Raw genomic sequence first — 18,566 nt, forward strand, 5'->3', positions numbered from 1 at the left:
TGGGAATGGCCAGTCTAGAGAAAAGAAGGACTAGGGGGGACATGATAGCAGTTTTCCAATATTTGAGGGGCTGCCACAAAGAGGAGGGGGTCAAATTATTCTCCAAAGCACCAGAAGCCAAGACAAGAAACAATGGATGGAAAGTAACCAAGGAGAGAAGCAACCTGGAATTAAAGAGAAACTTCCTAACAATGAGGACAATTAACCAGTGGAACAGCTTGCCACCAGAGGTTGTAGGGGCTCCATCATTGGAGGTTTTTAACAATAGACTGGACAGTCACTTGTCTGAAATGGCCTAGGCCAGGGGTAGGCAACCTTGGCTCTTTTATAACTCGTGGACTTCAACTCCCAGAATTCCTGAGCCAGCACAGCTCAGCTTGGAAACCTCTCCCTTTCCCCTCAGCGTGGCTGGCTCAGGAATGCTGGGAGTTGAAGTCCACAGTCATAAAAGAGCCAAGGTTGCCTACCCCTGGTCTAGGGGTCTCCTGCTTGATCAGGGGGCTGGACTAGAAGACCTCCAACTTCCCTTCCAGCTGTGTTCTTATTCTGACTTTCCGGATGTATTGTTTTTAATTGTTTGATCGTGTTGCTGAGTTGAGTTGAGTGGCTCTAAAAAAAATAATGAGTTAAATAAACGAAATAAATCTGCGGGAAGAGTCTCTCCGTGGGCCAAAACACGGACCGGTTTCTTCTGATGTCCGTTCTGTCTCTGCGGGGACTTGACCCAGCAGCTCCTTGCAGCGAACACCTGAAGACGCAACCATCAGGAGCGACTTCTCTCCTTGTGTTAATTATGAACGCACAGCCACATCCTATTAGACGAGGAAAAGCTTAGGCTGGTCTTGCAAATGACTTGGGAATCAGCCTTTTCTGCCACCAAAGAGAGATGCTTCCTCGTGTCTCCAACCGAGGAAGGTACTTAGCCTTTAAATCATCTGCCGCGGAACAAAACCGCCTTGAAATTTACATGTTTCAAGCAAGTTCAGACACCTTGCTTCCAATGCCACTTAAATTCCTGCTGCTTCCTTAACGCAGGAAGACCCCGGAGGAGATCCGTTCTCATCACCCCGTGCCATTTCCCCCCCCCTCTTTTTAAACTCAAAAGCTGGCGAATGGATCAGCTACCCAACGCCGGTTCGGCAGCCTTTGAGGATAATGAATGGAAGGCACTTCGAAGAGGGGGGGGAAAAAGCAAGGTGTACTTCCAGAAAAAGGGGCACCCCCAGCGGCCTCCTCCCTCCCTGTATTTCTCTTAAAAGGACCTCCAAAATGTGACATGTACAGTCCAGACTCCAGAGATTGTTGGCTTTCGGGCTGTAATGTCCAACAAGGGGCCACGGGAAAGGAACAGAGCTGGTGCTTAGGGAGATGCGGTGAGGGCATCAGACCAGCTTCACCCTCAACCACAGAAGGTCACCATTTAAGTTGCTCTTTTTTGCACACTTTCCAGAGTAACATTATAAAAAAGATGTTGAGACTCCGGAAAAAGTGCAGAGAAGCTCAGCAAAGATGATTAAAGGCCTGGAGGCTAAATCATACGAAGAACGGCTGCAGGACTTGGGTTTGGCTAGTCTGAAGAAAAGAAGAAATAGGGGAGACATGATAGCAGTGTTCCAGTATCTGAGGGGCTGCCACAAGGCAGAGGGGGCCAGGTTGTTCACCAGAGCACCAGAGGGAAGGATGAGAAACAACGGTTGGAAACTGACCAAGGAGAGAAGCAACCTGAATTGAGGAGAAACTTCCTGACAGTGAGGACAATCAGCCAGTGGAACAGCTTTTGCCTTCAGAAATCATGGGTGCTTCATCACTGGAGGTTTTTAAGAAGAGGCTAGACAGTCACCTGTCTGAGACAGTATAGGTTCTCCTGCTTGAGCAGGGGGATGGACTAGAAGACCTCCAAGGTCCCTTCCAGCTCTATTCTATTCTATTCTATTCTATTCTATTCTATTCTATTCTATTCTATTCTATTCTATTCCCTATTCTATTCTATTCTATTCTATTCATGATAGTAGTATTCCAGTATTTGAGGAGCTGACAGGTCAACCTATTTTCCAAAGCACCAGAAGGCAGGACAAGAAACAACGGATGAAAACTAATCAATGAGAGAAGCAACCTGGAATTAAGGAGAAACTTCCTAACAGTGAGGACAATTAACCAGTGGAACAGAAATTGCCTTCAGAAGTTGTGGGTGCTTCATCACTGGAGGTTTTTAAGAAGAGACTGGACAGCCACTGGTCTGAAATGGCATAGGGTCTCCTGCTTGAGCAGGGGGCCGGACTAGAAGACCTCTGAGGTTCCTTCCAGTTCTGTTATTCCGTTATTCTGCTTCTCTCTTGCCAAGCCTACTTCACTGAATTTATTAAGTGAATCACTTCAGTTGTTCAATTCGTGAAGTGAATCAAGTTCCCCCGTTGAATTTGCTCGTCGGAAGGTCGCAAAAGGGGATCACGTGACCCCCCAGGGACACTGCGACCGTCATAAATGTGAGTCAGTTGCCAAGCATCCGAATGTCAATCACGTGGCCATGGTGGATGCTGCAACGGTCGTAAGTGTGAAAAAATAGTCATACGTCACTTTTTTCCAGTGTCACGGTAACTTTGAACAGTCCCTAACCAAACGGGTGTAAGAAGAGGACCACCAGTATATACACATTGATGTTGGATAGGAGACCCTTCAGAAAACTTACATAGGTCTTGAAATCGTTAACACCCCTAAGATCCTCGGAAAGATTCCTAGGAACAAGCACATACTCTTACCAGCAGTAGTCCAACAGGTGAGGAGGCAGGACAGGGATATAAACGTGTTGCCAAAACATTGGGTAGAGCAAGGAGGCTGAGCCGTGGACGCAGGCAGTTAGCTGAAAGAACAAAAAGGACAAAGATCAACTCAACCTGGGCAAAATGGGGAGATCCATCCCAAGATTATTGCGACACAACTCCACCGGTTGGTGGAGAAAGTCCCTCAGTGGACTCTCTTGTTGATAGCTGAGGCTAGATTTTTGATACTTTCCTGGGGTTGAGAACTTTGGGCAAGGTTTGGGGTTAGGATCTGTTAAGATCTTTTTTTATTGCATCATTGAAACACTCAGTGCCCTCGCTTATGGGATGTCACTGTTTGGGGGGATAGGGATAGGGATAAGAGGAGAGGAGAGGAGAGAAGAGAAGAGAAGTTAGAATAGAGAATACGATAGGATAGGATAGGATAGGATAGGATAGGATAGGATAGGATAGGGTAGGGTAGGGTAGGGTAGGGTAGAATATAGAGTAGAGTAGAGTAGAGTAGAGTAGAGTAGAGTAGAGTAGAGTAGAGTAGAGTAGAGTAGAGTAGAGAAGAGTAGAGCAGAGTATAGAGTAGAGTAGAGTAGAAAAGAGAAGAGAAGAGTAGAGTAGAGTAGAGAAGAGAAGTTAGAATAGAGAATAGGATAGGATAGGATAGGATAGGATAGGATAGGATAGGATAGGGTAGGGTAGGGTAAGGTAGGGTAGGGTAGGATAGAATATAGAGTAGAGTAGAGTAGAGTAGAGTAGAGTAGAGTAGAGTAGAGTAGAGTAGAGTAGAGTAGAGTAGAGAAGATAGAGTAGAAAAGTTAGAATAGAGAATAGAATAGAGTAGAACAGAGTAGAGTAGAGTAGAAGAGAAGTTAGAATAGAGAACAGAATAGAGTAGAGTAGAGTAGAGAAGAGAGAGTAGAGTAGAGTAGAGTAGAGTAGAGAAGAGAAGTTAGAATAGAGAATAGAATAGAGTAGAACAGAGTAGAGTAGAAGAGAAGTTAGAATAGAGAACAGAATAGAGTAGAGTAGAGTAGAGTAGGAGAGGAGAGGAGAAGGGAGGAGAGGGGAGAGGAGAAAAGAGAAGAGAAGAGAAGAGAAGATATTTTTCATTGGCCAAGTGTGATTTGACACACAAGGAGTTTGTCTCAGGGGCAGAAGCTCTCAGTGTACATACAAGCAGCAAGTAATACATCATGATCATAATCATAGAATACAATCATCATAAATCACAAGATACAACACTCAGTGATAGTCACTGAGAAATTCTGGGAGTTGAAGTCCACAAGTCTTAAAGTTGCCACGGTTGGGGACCTCTGGATTATTAAACCACCTCACAAGACTTTGCTTCATAAAATCAAAGGTGGGGGGGTGTGAGTGAAAACAAGCCACCTCAAAGCCATCTTTGGAAGGCGACAAAGCTTGAGGAAACCCACCAACCCACTACTACGATTTGATTTGATTTGCTCGCAATCCCCATACTTCCACTAGTTAAGGGTTACTTCCTACAAAATGTTCTGTTCAACACTAGGATGGCCAAACTTGGTATGTTGGAAAGAGGTTCGCCAAAGTTCCTGGAATGCAGCTTGGGATTCGGAGAATCCAAAGCAGGAAAAGAGCCATTAAAAAAAAAAATCCCTCTAAAAATAACAGATTTTGTCATTTGCTCCATCAACAACGGATGCCTCCCCTGTCTTGTCTTCCCCTCTTCCCAACAATTACACCCAAGGAAAAGACAGACAAGGCAAGGATACTCCCTTAGTGGGCTTTATGACCAAGAGAGAACCTTTTTAATGCAAAAAACAGAATTTTATTCTACGTTGTGCTCCTAATTCGGAATTCCTGCCTGAATTATAAGGATTTCTAAGTGTACTGTGTGGGTGTCGGTATGTGGATCCAATTTTGGCCTGCTAAGCTTTTTTAAAATGCCTTTCTACAAAGAAAAACATTCCTTAATAGCGGTTCTTAATCATCTTCACCTGAAGAACCAGAGGCTTAGCCATGGAAGTTCTTTAGTTTGGAAAACTGAGCAAAAAAAAAAAAAACCCTGAAGGAAAACATGGGATCAATTGACTAATTGCAGATGTAGGAACGTTTTTCAAAATTCACCAGTATCCATCCCACGCTCCATCGTGACAATATATACTGGTTCATTGAACATACTAGAAAATTAATACGTTTTGGTTTCGTTTGGAAATATTTTTCACTGCCAGCTTTAGAATAGAATAGAATAGAATAGAATAGAATAGGAAATAGAATAGGAAATAGAATAGGAAATAGAATAGAATAGGGAAGAATAGAATAGAATAGAATAGAATAGAATAGAATAGAATAGAATAGAATAGAATAGAATAGAATAGAATAGGAGATAATAGAATAGAATAGGAGAGAATAGAATAGAATAGAATAGAATAGGAAATAGAATAGGAAATAGAATAGGAAATAGAATAGAATAGGAAAGAATAGAATAGAATAGAATAGAATAGAATAGAATAGAATAGAATAGAATAGAACAGAACAGAACAGAACAGAATAGAATAGAATAGAATAGGAAATAGAATAGAATAGAATAGAATAGAATAGAATAGAATAGAATAGGAAATAGAATAGAATAGAATAGAATAGAATAGAATAGAATAGAAGCTGGAAGGGACCTTGGAGATCTTCTAGTCCAGCCCCCTGCTCAAGCAGGAGAACCTATACCATCTCAGACAGGTGATTGTCCAGTCTCTTCTTAAAAATTTCTAGTGATGGAGCGCCCACAATTTCTGGTGGCAAGCTGTTCCCCTGGTTAATTGTCCTCGCTGTCAGGAAGTTTCTCCTTAATTCCAGGTTGCTTCTCTCTTTGATCAATTTCCAACCGTTGTTTCTCGTCCTGCCCTCTGGTGCTTTTGCTAGAGTTCAATTCATACTCTCAAAATCAGGCTGCAGGACGCGGAGTCTCTCCAAATCCAGACAATGGCATATGTCTAAGTCAGCAGCATTAGTGTGTGTGTGTGGGGGGGGGGGAATTAATTCGCCATTTATCCAGAGGAAAAGCAAAACAAAATGAAACGAACAGCCTCCATCTGCAATCAATACCTGTTTACCGAACAAACAGCTAGAAAAAAATAACATTTTCTTTTTTTAAAACAACAACAACAACAACCAAGAGCCAGCTATTGCTACTGCTAAAACCTTGCGACATATACAGATCTAAACTCTGAACTAAACCAACTGGAACACTGTGGATAGTAAAGTCATTTTTTTAATATAAGTAATGTAACGAGAGCGGGCTTAAGTATCCTGCGGCTTTCATCTCTCTGGGCACTTGATGGACTCTAAGTAGCATTAAGCCAGCATCCTTATCCAGCAAAATTGCAGAAAACTGAGATTCTTATCATCCTCCATTTGAGTTCACCAAGGGGTCACGAGGAGATCCATCTGAAAGCATCATTGATCCATTCTTTTCTCCCCTACTCCTTTTTTTTTTGGCCTCCAGAAAACAAGCAAACAAGCAATCTAGCCATCATGCGGCGTACAAAAACAACAGACCACTGTGAACGTTATTCCCGAAGCGATGACACCAAGAAACAAAAGTTAGCAGAGATGGCTAAATTGACCCCTTTGATTGAAGAAAAGGATACAAGTGCTTTCATTTCTACTTGGAAACCGTTTCTGGACTTTGTGCGCGAGGTGGAAGGGGAAAAAAACCCAAAATGTTGGTTTTGGGTTTGACTGGCTGGCTTGATTTGCTGTTATAGAAACGGCTAGTTTATACTATTATGGAAAAGTGAAAAGTGGAGGTTCAGCGTTAAGGGTCAGCCCACTTCTAGCCAGGCTAGATTCGCCCATTAGGCTCCACTGCTAATATTTCCAGCAGCGACTCAAGAGGAAAGAGTGCCTTTTCCAACTCACCGTGCTCAATTTACTGCAGCAAATGAGGATGCGGCGTTCGTAGAGCATGCTAGCGTACAAATGCAGCATGTTGTTGACATCCACGGCGACAAAATACTCAGTCAGATTTCTCTAGGAAGGAAAAAGAAGTGAAGGATGGTTAGGAAATTGTCTTCCAGCCAAGGGAGGTGTGACACTCCTCAATAGTCACTCTCAAGCTAGCATCTAAGGTGGGATAGAAACCTTAATCAATCCATCAGAATAGAGCTGGAAGGGACCATGGAGGTCTTCTAGTCCAACTCCCCTGCTCAAGCAGGTGACCCTAGACCAGGGGTAGGCAACCTTGGCTCTTTTATGACTGGTGGACTTCAACTCCCAGAATTCCTGAGCCAGCCATGCTGAGGGAAGAGGGAGAGCTTTCCAAGCTGAACCATGTTGGCTCAGGAATTCTGGGAGTTGAAGTTCACCAGTCATAAAACAGCCAAGGTTGCCTACCCTTGCACGCTGGTTGAGGAGTTCTGGGAGTTGAAATCCACACGTCATAAAAGGGCCAAATTTGAAGACCTCTACCCTAGAGTAGACCATGCCATCCATTCTCTTCTTAAAAACTTCCAGTGATGGAGCACCCACAACCTCTGGTGGCAAGCTGTTCCACTGGTTAATTGTCCTCCCTGTTAGGAAGTTTCTCCTTCGTTCTAGCTTGGATTTCTCCTTGATCAGTTTCCATCCGTTGTTTCTTGTCTTGCCTTCTGGTGCTTTGGAAAATAAGTTGACCCCTTCCTCTTCTTTGGGGCAGTTCCTCAAAATATTGGAATATTGCTATCATGTCCCCCCTCGTCCTTCTTTTCTCTAGACTGGCCTAAATAATGGGCTAATGGCCTTGCAACATGGGAAATTGTCTGTCTAACCTTAATTCAACCCAAACCATCAATATTTTATGATCTTCCTCTTGAGATTTCTGCAGACTTTTTTGCTCATAAAAATATGCTCTCTTCCACAAGGCAGACAGAGTGATTAGCTCAGAAGGGTGATAAGAACTCAAGAGTGCCAGGGTGAAGATCATGGGCAGCACCAACGCCCTCCATGGCTCCTTGTTGGTTTAACTCAAGCCTTACTGGCCAGCTAAGAGGGAGAACCATCCAGTGGAAGGGGCTAGGAGAATAACATAGACCTTGTGTTGAAATAAACCTGTTCAACTGGCATGCAGTTCCTCCCTCCCCGTGGTTCCTTCTCCATCTGTGCTGATTAGCAAGATATTTGTGTCTAAACAGAAACTGTTTAGAAGTAGTAGCCACTTCCTGCCACTGTGGTACAGATACAACAGCAGCACATGGAGATAACTTGGCAGGGCTGTCAAAAAAAAGGCAATCTTCGTGCTACCCAGATGCTAAGTTGCTAAATTGTGGAGAAAAGCAAAGTCTTACACTTAGGCAGGAAAAACCAAAGGCACAAATACAGATTGGGCGAGACCTGGATTGGAGACAGTAACTGTGAGAGGGACCATGGAGTTATGGTGAACGATCACTTGACTATGAGCCAGCAGTTGTGCAGCAGCAGCTAATACAATCCTGGGTTGTATAAACAGAGGCATAGAATCAAGATCACGTGAAGTACTAGTACCGCTTTATAAAACCCTAGTGAGGCCACACCTGGAATACTGCAGCCAATTTTGGTCACCATATCACAAAAAAGATGTTGAGAGTCTGGGGAAAAATCAGAGAAGAGCAANTCTACTGCTTGAGCAGGGGGCTGGACTTGAAGACCTCCAAGGTCCCTTCCAGCTCCTATTCTATTCCATTCCATTCCATTTCATTCCATTCCATATTTTCTATTCTATTCTGTTCTGTTCTATTCCATTTCACTCCATTCCATATATTCTATTCTATTCTATTCTATTCTATTCTATTCTATTCTATTCTATTCTATTCTATTCTATTCTATTCCATTCCATTCCATTCCATTCCATTCCATTCCATTCCATCCCATCCCATCCCATCCCATCCCATCCCATCCCATCCTATCCTATCCTATTCCCATTCCATTCCATTCCATTCCATTCCATTCCAAGCCTTCTATTCTGATCTATAACCATTTCCCTAAATCTTTAATTTTCCCACAGCAGAGACTTACATTTTCGGGGATGCTGGGAAGGTCTCTGGTGTCGGGCACCGTAAAGTAAGAGTGCTGAAGGGGAAGGGCGGGGAGAGAGAAAGAAAAAAAATAATGCACCTCACATTTCCATTTATTTTGACACATTTACGCGCTACTGCAGAGATTCACAAACTAGATAACTTGAAGATATGTGGACAGCAAGCCCCAGAAGGCCCACCCGGTTGACGTCCACAAATTGCCAGGGTTGAGGAACACTGATCTACTGCTTGAAAAAAAAAAAAAAAGAACTTCAGCATACACCACTGATGCCATAAACACAACGGAACGCAACTCGACAATCCCAAATGCAGTGATGCTAAACACAAGATACGGATTTGTTATCAGGTAAGGAGGCTTAATGTTCTTTCATATTCATGGAGATTCCAGGAAAAGATCCCTCTTGGCATATCTTAAGCCAATGTGGCGGTTAGGAATGGGGAAAGGTTTTGGGAAAGAAATTCTAAAATAATAAAGGTGGTAGCTTACAAAGAAAACCCATATAAAATGTTTTACAGAGGGCACTTAACACCTGTGAGGTTAGCGAAAATGTTTAAAAATATGTCTGGTAATTGGATACATAGACAAAACCCAGGCACATATTATCATCTTTGGTGGACATGTCCTAAAGCCCAAAGATTTTGGTCAAGAATACATAGATGGTTAGAGAAAACGACTAAAAAAACCCACATGGATTTTAAGCCAGAATTATTTTCGTTAGGCACAATGGTTGGAAATTATGAGAAGGAATGTGAATATTTAATGTTACATGTGTTAACTGCAGCGAGAATTGTATGTGCTCAACATTGGAAAGATGAATTACCAGCAGAGGAAGAGATAATTAAGAAAAATTTTAGATTGTGCAGCAATGGACAGACTGACACTGAAAATGAAAGAGAAAGGAGACTCAGTATACTTTAGAACGGGGGTCTTCAAACTTGGCCCTTTTATGACTTGTGGACTTCAACTCCCAGAATTCCTCAGCCAGCGAGGAATTCTGGGAGTTGAAATCCACAAGTCATAAAAGGGCCAAGTTTGAAGACCCCTGCTTTAGAACATGGGATACTTTTTATCAATGGCTAGAAAAACGAGGGAGAGAGAAAGGACCTTAATATGTATTAGTAAGCTAAATACTGGAACCCAGACAATATGTTGCTGATAAAATATTAAGCATTTGTGACTATTAAAAAATTAATTAAATATTGGAGGGGAAAAAAAAAGAATGGGGAAAGATCATCTCTGCTCCTGGGACTTCTGTGGAGCCCCCAAGACGGTGACTGAAGACCTTCTCCAGACCTTCTCCAGACCAAAAAAATACCTTCAGACTTTTCCCATTTTTAGGAACGCTTACCACACTGAGATGAACCGAAGAAGCCGGCTCAGGAATTGGTAGTTTGTAAAGTGTCTGCAGAAGTTCAAACCTTTGGCTGTCCTAAAACGAAGAAGAAACAACGAGGTGGTCTTTCCGAGGTGGTTACGTTCATTGGGAGAAGAACATCTATCTCTTTCTGTCTCTTGTTAATGAGAGGCCAAAAAAATCCTGATTTTCCTTGTGTCCACCCCATCAAGGGGCGAGAAAGAGATCCATCTTACTTCTGTCAACAGAGGAACCCCTATTTTTCCACTCCCCACTGGGAAAATGGCCGCCTGTCACTCTATTGAAGGCAACAGCCGGGTCCAACATGGTCTCTTCTGTCAGAAATTGCAAATTTATGTTTGCTAAGCGAAACATCTGTTAAATGAGTTTTGCCCTATTTTACGACCTTTCTCGCCACAGTCACTGTGGATCACTGCAGTTGTTAAGTGAATAACCCAGTCTTTAAGTGAATCCAGCTTCCCCCATTGACTTTGCTTGTCAGAAGGTCGCAAAACGGGATCGCGTGACCCCGGGACACGGCAAACTGGCATAAGTACAAGTCAGTGGCCAAGCATCTGAATTTTTTTTTCCGTCACATGACCATGCAAAGGTCGTAAGTGTGAAAAACGGTCAAAAGTCACTTTTTTCAGTGCTGTTGTAACTTTGAACGGTTACTAAGCGAGCTGTTGTAAGCTCAACTGTTGTGACCTCTTATTTTAACAGAACGTGTTCTACTGAAATAATCTAGACTTGTCTTCAAAAACTGAATCAAAGATGACTTGGGCCACTTCTGGAGTTGGCGAACAATACAAGTTTTAAAGACATACACACACTGGGTCTCACTCAAACACACAGTAGTGGCCAAAATTGTGGAAACCTTTTGGGAAAAGTGTATTTTTCAGGTTTGATAGCTAGTAACACCACTTTGTTTTGGGAGTAGTACCATAAAATTATATATCAATGGAAAGATAATTTAATCAAGAATGCAATGCAACATAGTCTGTGCAATTATCTGTACTGTATTCTATGAAAAGGCATAGCCAAATAACCAGAAAAAGGAAGCACAACTTGCTCAGGTTGATATCAGGTAGCTTTCCTTCATCTGATTGTAGCCAATGAGCAGAGTGTTTAGAGAGCCAATCGGGTGTCATCTTGTTTTGGCAACGAGCCAATCAGATCACAGTAGGATCCAGTGATTGATGCCCTGTATTGAAGCTGAGAGGAGGACATTTGTCAGTGTGTTATGTGATCGCGATCAAGTTGGTTGGGCTTTTTTGTGTTCTTTCATTGAGTGAGCTTGTAAAACGTCATAAAATTAAAGTCATGGTGCAAAGAGTTGACTGGTCGCCGGGAAAGTGATGTAAAATAGCATTATTAAATGAACAAGGCTACAGTTATAAAGAAATTAGAAGAAAAATGGGTGGAAACTTAACCAAAGGTGGCATTTCTCTTGTACCCTTTTCCCAAAAGGTTTCCACAATGTTGGCCACTGCTGTACGCACCTCTTCAAACCCACAAGACAAACAGGAAGTCACACACAAACACGGAAGTATATTTACCTGGCCCTTCACTGTGTAGTCTGCCAGAATATTCAGCAGTTTATAAAAGACTTCAAACCAGGGGAGATAACTAAAAAGAAAAAGGAAAGAAATGCACAAGTTTGCACGTTAACGTTTAAGGGGGGGAAAAACACATTTCTTCTGCAAAAGGTGTACAGAAAGATCAAGCAAAGGAAGCTTGTGAGAATAGAATAGAAGCTGGAAGGGACCTTGGAGGTCTTCTAGTCCAGCCCCCCGCTCAAGCAGGACATCTCAGACAAGTGACTGTCTAGCCCAGGGGTAGGCAACCTTGGCTCTTTTATGACTCGTGGACTTCAACTCCCAGAATTCCTGAGCCAGCCATGCTGAGGGAAAAGGGAGAGCTTTCCAAGCTGAGCCATGTTGGCTCAGGAATTCTGGGAGTTGAAGTTCACCAGTCATAAAACAGCCAAGGTTGCCTACCCTTGCCCTAGACCAAGGGTCTTCAAACTTGGCCCTTTTATGACCTGTGGACTTCAACTCCCAGCATTCCTCAGCCAGGCATGCCAGTTGAGGAATTCTGGGAGTTGAAGTCCACACGTCATAAAAGGGCCAGGTTTGAAGACCTCTGCCCTAGAGTAGACCATGCCAGACAAGTGGCTATCCATCCTCTTCTTTAAAACCTCCAGTGATGGAGCACCCACAACCTCTAGTGGCAAACTGTTCCACTGGTTAATTGTCCTCCCTGTTAGGACGTTTCTCCTTCGTTCTAGCTTGGATTTCTCCTTGATCAGTTTCCATCCGTTGTTTCTTGTCTTGCCTTCTGGTGCTTTGAAAAATAAGTCGACCCCTTCCTCTTCTTGGGGGCAGCCCCTCAAAATATTGGAATACCGCTATCATGTCCCTCCTCGTCCAGGAATTCTGGGAGTTGAAGTCCACGAGTCATAAAAGAGCCAAGGTTGCCTACCCCTGGTCTAGCCTCTTCTTAAAAACCTCCAGTGATGGAGCGCCCACGATTTATGGAGTCCAGCTGTTCCAGTGGTTAATTGTCCTCACTGTTAGGAACTTTCTCCTTAATTCAAACTTCTGGAAAAATGGGAATGCCGGCATTTCAGACTGCAGTTATTAACCCAGCAGCCGAGAGGAAGTGGCGAGCCAGCTCATCGGATCTAAGCGCCGGTTTTCTCTAAGGCTTAAGTGTCAAAACCAAACCCTGCTTAGGGATCTGGGATCTCTTTGCTAAGCAACCACAGACCGACTTCCTTGGCTCCAACGGGCCTCGGCAACTGCCGGAGAGCTCTCCAGGGCCCTGTGTTTGTCTTTGCACCTGAGGGAAAAAGAACGGGGCAGGTGTTCTCTCTTCAACAGGTATAAGGGGGGGGGACTCGGGCCAAGTGCAAGACTCTGGGAAATCCCACGGGGAAAGTGGGGAGGGGGGGAGAAAAGGACCTTGGGCTGGCTTCTCTGTGGTCAGACGGGACGCACCCCAGAGGCCTCCTCTGGATCGGGGGCTTCAGTGGACCTTTTCAACTCTACTGGGGGCTTGTGAGTTGTGTCCAAAGGTGTGCTTCCTGGTCTGCTCTGAGGTTCATAGCTTTGAGCTAGTCAGGGTGGAACCAACTGACATGTAGGACTTTTCCTTCCTCCCTCCCTCCTTTCTTCCTCCCTCCCATCCTTCCTTCCCCTATTTGCCTTCCTTCCTTCTTCCTTCCTTCCTCTTTGACTCCCTCCCTCCCCCTTTTTCTCTTTCTTTCTTTCTTTCTTTCTTTTTTCTTCCTTCCTTCCTTTTCCTTCCTTCCCTCCCTCCTTCCTTCCTTTCTTCCCCTTTTCTTCCTTCCTTCCTTCCTTTTCCTTCTTCCTTCTCCTTTCCTTCCTTCCCCTCTTTTCTTTTTCTTCCTTCCTTCCCTCCTTCCTTTCTTCTTTCTTCTTTCTTTCTTTCTTTCCTTCCTTCCTCTTTTTTCCTTCTTTTTCCTTCCTTCCTTCCTCTTTCTTCCTTCTTTTTCCTTCCTTCCTTCCTTCCTTCCCCTCTTTTCTTTCTTTCTTTTTTTCTTTCTTCCTTTTCCTTCCTTCCCTCCCTCCCTGCCTCCTTCCTTTCTTCCCCTTTCTTTTTCTTCCTTCCTTCCTTCCTTCCTTCCTTCCTTCCTTTTCCTTCTTCCTTTTCCTTTCCTTCCTTCCCCTCTTTTCTTTTTCTTCCTTCCTTCCTTCCCTCCTTCCTTTCTTCTTTCTCTTTCTTTCTTCCTTTCTTTCTTTTTCTTTCCTTCCTTCCTCTTTCTTCCTTCTTTTTCTTTCCTTCCTTCCTCTTTCTTCCTTCTTTTTCCTTCCTTCCTTCCTTCCCCTCTTTTCTTTCTTTCTTTCTTTCTTTATTCCTTTTCCTTCCTTCCTCCCTCCCTCCTTTCTTCCCCTTTCTTTTTCTTCCTTCCTTTCTTCCTTTTCCTTCTTCCTTCTCCTTTCCTTCCTTCCTTCCCTTTTTCTTTTTCTTTTTCTTCCTTCCTTCCTTCCCTCCTTCTTTCTTTCTTTCTTTCTTGCTTTTTCTTTCTTTCCTTCCTTCCTCTTTCTTCCTTCTTTTTCCTTCCTTCCTTTCTTCCCTTTCTTTCTTTCTTTCTTTCTTTCCTTTCTTTCTTTCTTTTTTTCCTTCCTTCCTTCCTCTTCCTTCTTTTTCCTTCCTTCCTTCCCCTCTTTTCTTCCTTCCCCTCTTTTCTTTCTTTCTTTCTTTCTTTCTTTCTTTCTCTTCCTTCCTTCTGTCCTTCCTTTCCTTCCTTCCTTCCCTTCCCTTCCTCTTCTAAGTTCTTCTATTTGAGTTCTACCAGCGGAGCAGAAGCAAGCAGAACAGGGAGGGGAGAACTGCGAGTCTCCTTTTCAAAACACAGGCAGGGGCTGGAGGCATCAGCCTCACACCCTCCTCTGCCTGGAGCCGATGGACGGACCGAGCAAGCGCTAGCCCACTTGGGGATTCTTGGGGCATGCTTTTCTCATATTTCATTTGTAACCAAGCACTTCCTCTTCCTCTCGGTTCCTCCAGAGCTTTTGATCAACTCCGGCTTTCACAGGTCAGAGGTTAAACAAAGGAAGGGAAGTCCCTACTGAAATGGCCCACAGCCCTGCCATAAAATTTTAAAAAAAGAAAAGAAAAAGAAAAAAAAACCAGCCCAAGAAGAGCAATTCTGCTTAAAGGACGTGAAAAGAATGGGCTGAAAATTACTCCAAGCACCTCAAGTTCAGAGACTTCACCAGCCCTAAATCAGAGAGCGATCTGGCCTTGTTATACCATCCTCTCTTCAAGCCTCAACTCAACTTTGCTTGGCAACACAACACCGTTCATTCTCTCCCACCCAGGTGGAGAAGCAATCCTTCCTTGCCTCCAATCTCACAAGAGGCCATATTTTCTCCTACGTGCATTTTTGCCGTCATGAATAGCATTCCTTGGAGATGTTCTAATGCAGGGGTCCTCCACCTTGGCAACTTTTAAGACTTGTGGACTTCAACTCCCAGAATTTCTCAGTCCACAAAGCTGCTGGAATTGGGGATGCCCAGTTCAATGAAGAGAAGGACGAGGGGGGACAGGACAGTAGCGTTCCAATATCTCAGGGGCTGCCCCAAAGAAGAGGGAGTCAAGCTATTCTCCAAAGCACATGAAGGCAGGACAAGAAGCAACGGATGGAAACTAATCAAGGAGAGAAGCAACCTAGAACTAAGGAGAAACTTCCTGACAGTTAGAACAATTAACCAGTGGAACTACCTGCCTCCAGAAGTGGTGAAGGCTCCAACACTGGAAGTTTTTAAGAAGAGACTGGACAGCCATTTGTCTGAAATGGTATGGGGTTTCCTGCCTGAGCAGAGGGTTGGACTCAATGGCCTCCAAGGTCCCTTCCAACAACAACAACAACATCATCATCATCATCATCATCATCATCATCATCATCATCATCATCATCATCATCATCATTATTATTAAATATATTTTACCTGCTGCCTACAGGACAGCGCGGGTCCATTCCCCTTGAGGGATTGTCCTGCTGTAGAAGCTGGTGGTGACCGTCCTGTTAGCCAATTATTGTGACTCTTGGGGGGGCTCCAGCCTCCCCTTAGGGTCTGTGGTCTGGACTAATTAATTGGGTTAGGGGGTTTGTGTAACACACAACCCCTCTTAATCCATTTAAGCGTCTCCTAGCAGTACAGCTATACGATTTGCCATGCAATCCTTGTGGAGTTAATTTTTTTTTTAATTGCTACCATGGGTGGGTGGGTGGGGGGGAAGCGTGGGTTTTAAGTCGTGGTGACCGGTACGAGTCTAATTGGAACTCCATCGTCCCTGGTGCAAAGGAGAATTGAGCTACATTAGTATCACTGGGCAATTTTATTCCCATATTGACAACTGAAGCGAGGTGGAACTGAATCAACGCTGCGTTCCTTTCCTACCTCCTGTTCTGCGATCTTGACCGAAGCCCTGCGCTCACACTGGCAATGGGCAAGGCAACGGGGTGAAACAGGGTATCTAGTCTGACCCCGAGGGGGAAAAAAGAAAGAAACAGGATGAAAAGTATTGTTCCGCCACTGCAAAAGGGCGTAAATTGAGCAAGTGCCTTCAAAGTGACTCCAGTTACATTCAGTGAGATTAATATAAATGTTTTTATAATTACCCCGCTGCAGTCGTTAGAGGAGTTTTGGAAGGGATCGGGAACGGCAAGCAAGCACCGTTTCAAAGAGGAAAAGAAGAAAGAAAAAATTCCAAGCAAAACTTTCTGGTTCATAAATACGTGGGCAGCATTTTAAGTTGTCCTTCCGCAAAGGACTTTTTCCAGCTGAAAAGGGGCAAATGATTCCGTATGCTTTGCTTTGTGATTTTTTTTTTGTTAAATAATTGGACTGGCCGATTAGGGGGGGGAGGGAGGAGGAGGGGGAAGGGGGAGGAAGAAGGAAGTAGGAGGAAGAAGGAGGAAAAGAGAGGAGGAGCAGGAGGAAGGAGAGAGGAGGAAGAGGGAGGAAAAGAGGGGAGGAGGGAGAGACAGAGGAAGAGCAGGAGGAAGGAGGAAGAGGGGGAGGAAGAGGAAGGGAGGGAGGAGGAAGGAGGAAGAGGGAGGAGGAGCAGGAGTAAGGAGGGAGGAAAAGAGGGGAGGAGAAGGGGAGGAAGAAGGAAGGAGGAAGTAGAGGGAGGAAGAGGGTGGAGGAGCAGGAGGAAGAAGGAAGGAGGAGGAGGAGGGAGGAAGAGGAAGGAAGAGGGAAGAGGGAGAAGGAAGAGGGAGGAGGAAGAGGGAGGAGGAGGAACAGGGAGGAAGAGCAGGAGGAAGGAGGAAGGAGGAGAAGGAGGAAGAGGGAGGAGGAGCAGGAGGAAGAAGGAGGAAGAGGGGGAAGAGGGAGGAGGAAGGAGGGAGGAAGAGCAGGAGGAAGGAGGAAGGAGGGAGAAAAAGAGGGGAGGGGAGGAGAGAGAGGAGGAGGAAGAAGAGGAAGGAGGGAGGAAGCAGGAGGAGGAGGCTACAGTGGGGGAAGTGATGCTTGATCGTCAGCCAAGGCCTAAGTGGAAACGCTGCTTAAAATCCACCCACAACTGCAAATTAAAAAGCCGCCTTTAAGTGCTTGCAAATCAGATACGGAAGCTCAGAAGCCGAGGAGGGATCAGCGTGTCGGGGTGTCCCCGGGTCGACAAACCCGTAGAGCCCTCTCAGGGGAGATAAGCACTCGTCAGTCACCAGATGTGTTCCTCCTGGCTAAAACGCAGCCTGGGCGGACACAACAAGCTAATCCGGACTAGCACAACACAACCACACACACACACCCAGCAGCACAGAGATCCTTGCAGCCAAAACAGGGAGCTGCCTGGGCAACATGGCGGAGGCCGGAAAGGTCCCTGCGATGGTGGCTTAACCTGGATGTTAAGAGACCTAACATACGAATAGAATCCCTCGATCTTCCTCTGGAAATCAGATCTGCAGGAAAACAGGGGCGTCAATCACCTCTGTGCCCACACACACACACACACACACAAACACACACACACACACCCAGCAGCCTTGGACTGACCACAGCCAGAGACCAAAGGCTACCCTTGGATGGGCCTCTGGCCTGATCGACAAGAGGTCATTGTCCTCAAAAGTTTAAACTGAGTCAGAGTTCCCTGGGGGAATGTTTCACTGCGAAATGAAACAGCTGCTTCAGATTTCAAGGAAGGCAGAAAAAGATGATATTATTATTATTATTATTATTATTATTATTATTATTATTATTATTATTATTATTATTATTATTGTTGCATTCCCCAGGTAAGTGACAAGGGAATAGGATAGATCCATTCTCCTTCCATGCTGGAGCCTGAGGCTATGAGCAAAGCGTTGATTTCAAAGGCGGATCAGGTCCAGCCTATGGCCCACCACACATCTCCAACAGATGTTGGACTGATTCTGGTTGCCTCAGTCTGAAACACAAAAACCCTGCTGGAGAAATGAAGGCTGGCAACCCGGCTTCAAGGAATGGAAAGGAATGGAATGGAATGGGATAGGATAGGATGGGATAGGATAGGATAGGATAGGATAGGATAGAATGGGATGGGACGGGACGGGAGGGACGGGACGGGATGAGATGGGATGGGACGGGATGGAATATGGAATATGGAATATAATAGAATAGGATGGGATGGAATGGGATGGGATGGAATAGGATAGGATAGGATAGGATAATGAATAGAATAGAATAGAATAGAATAGAATAGAATAGAATAGAATAGAATAGAATAGAATAGAATAGAATAGAAAATATGGAATAGAATAGAATAGAATAGAATAGAATAGAATAGAATAGAATAGAATAGAATAGAAAATACTGAATGGAATAGAATAGAATAGAATAGAATAGAATAGAATAGAATAGAATAGAATAGAATAGAATAGAATAGAATAGAATAGAGAATAT

The 18,566-nt window shown here is 44.2% G+C and overlaps 1 protein-coding gene across 1 annotated transcript in view; it reads right to left on the reverse strand.

The window, feature by feature from the left end:
• The window catches only part of DENND1A (DENN domain containing 1A), a gene marked incomplete at its 5' end in the record, with an annotated part of 125,991 nt that overhangs the window by 80,918 nt on the left and 26,507 nt on the right, over positions 1 to 18,566 (reverse strand). The window contains 5 exons of the mRNA XM_029286196.1: positions 2,757 to 2,857; positions 6,666 to 6,776; positions 8,775 to 8,828; positions 10,144 to 10,224; positions 11,709 to 11,778. Coding sequence (XP_029142029.1) covers positions 2,757 to 2,857; positions 6,666 to 6,776; positions 8,775 to 8,828; positions 10,144 to 10,224; positions 11,709 to 11,778 — 417 coding nt within the window. The remainder of the gene's footprint in view (positions 1 to 2,756; positions 2,858 to 6,665; positions 6,777 to 8,774; positions 8,829 to 10,143; positions 10,225 to 11,708; positions 11,779 to 18,566) is intronic.

This window comes from Protobothrops mucrosquamatus, unplaced genomic scaffold (assembly GCF_001527695.2).
Source record: "Protobothrops mucrosquamatus isolate PMUCROS unplaced genomic scaffold, P.Mucros_1.0 scaffold3078, whole genome shotgun sequence".
In the NCBI taxonomy this organism is placed as follows: Eukaryota; Metazoa; Chordata; class Lepidosauria; order Squamata; family Viperidae; genus Protobothrops; species Protobothrops mucrosquamatus.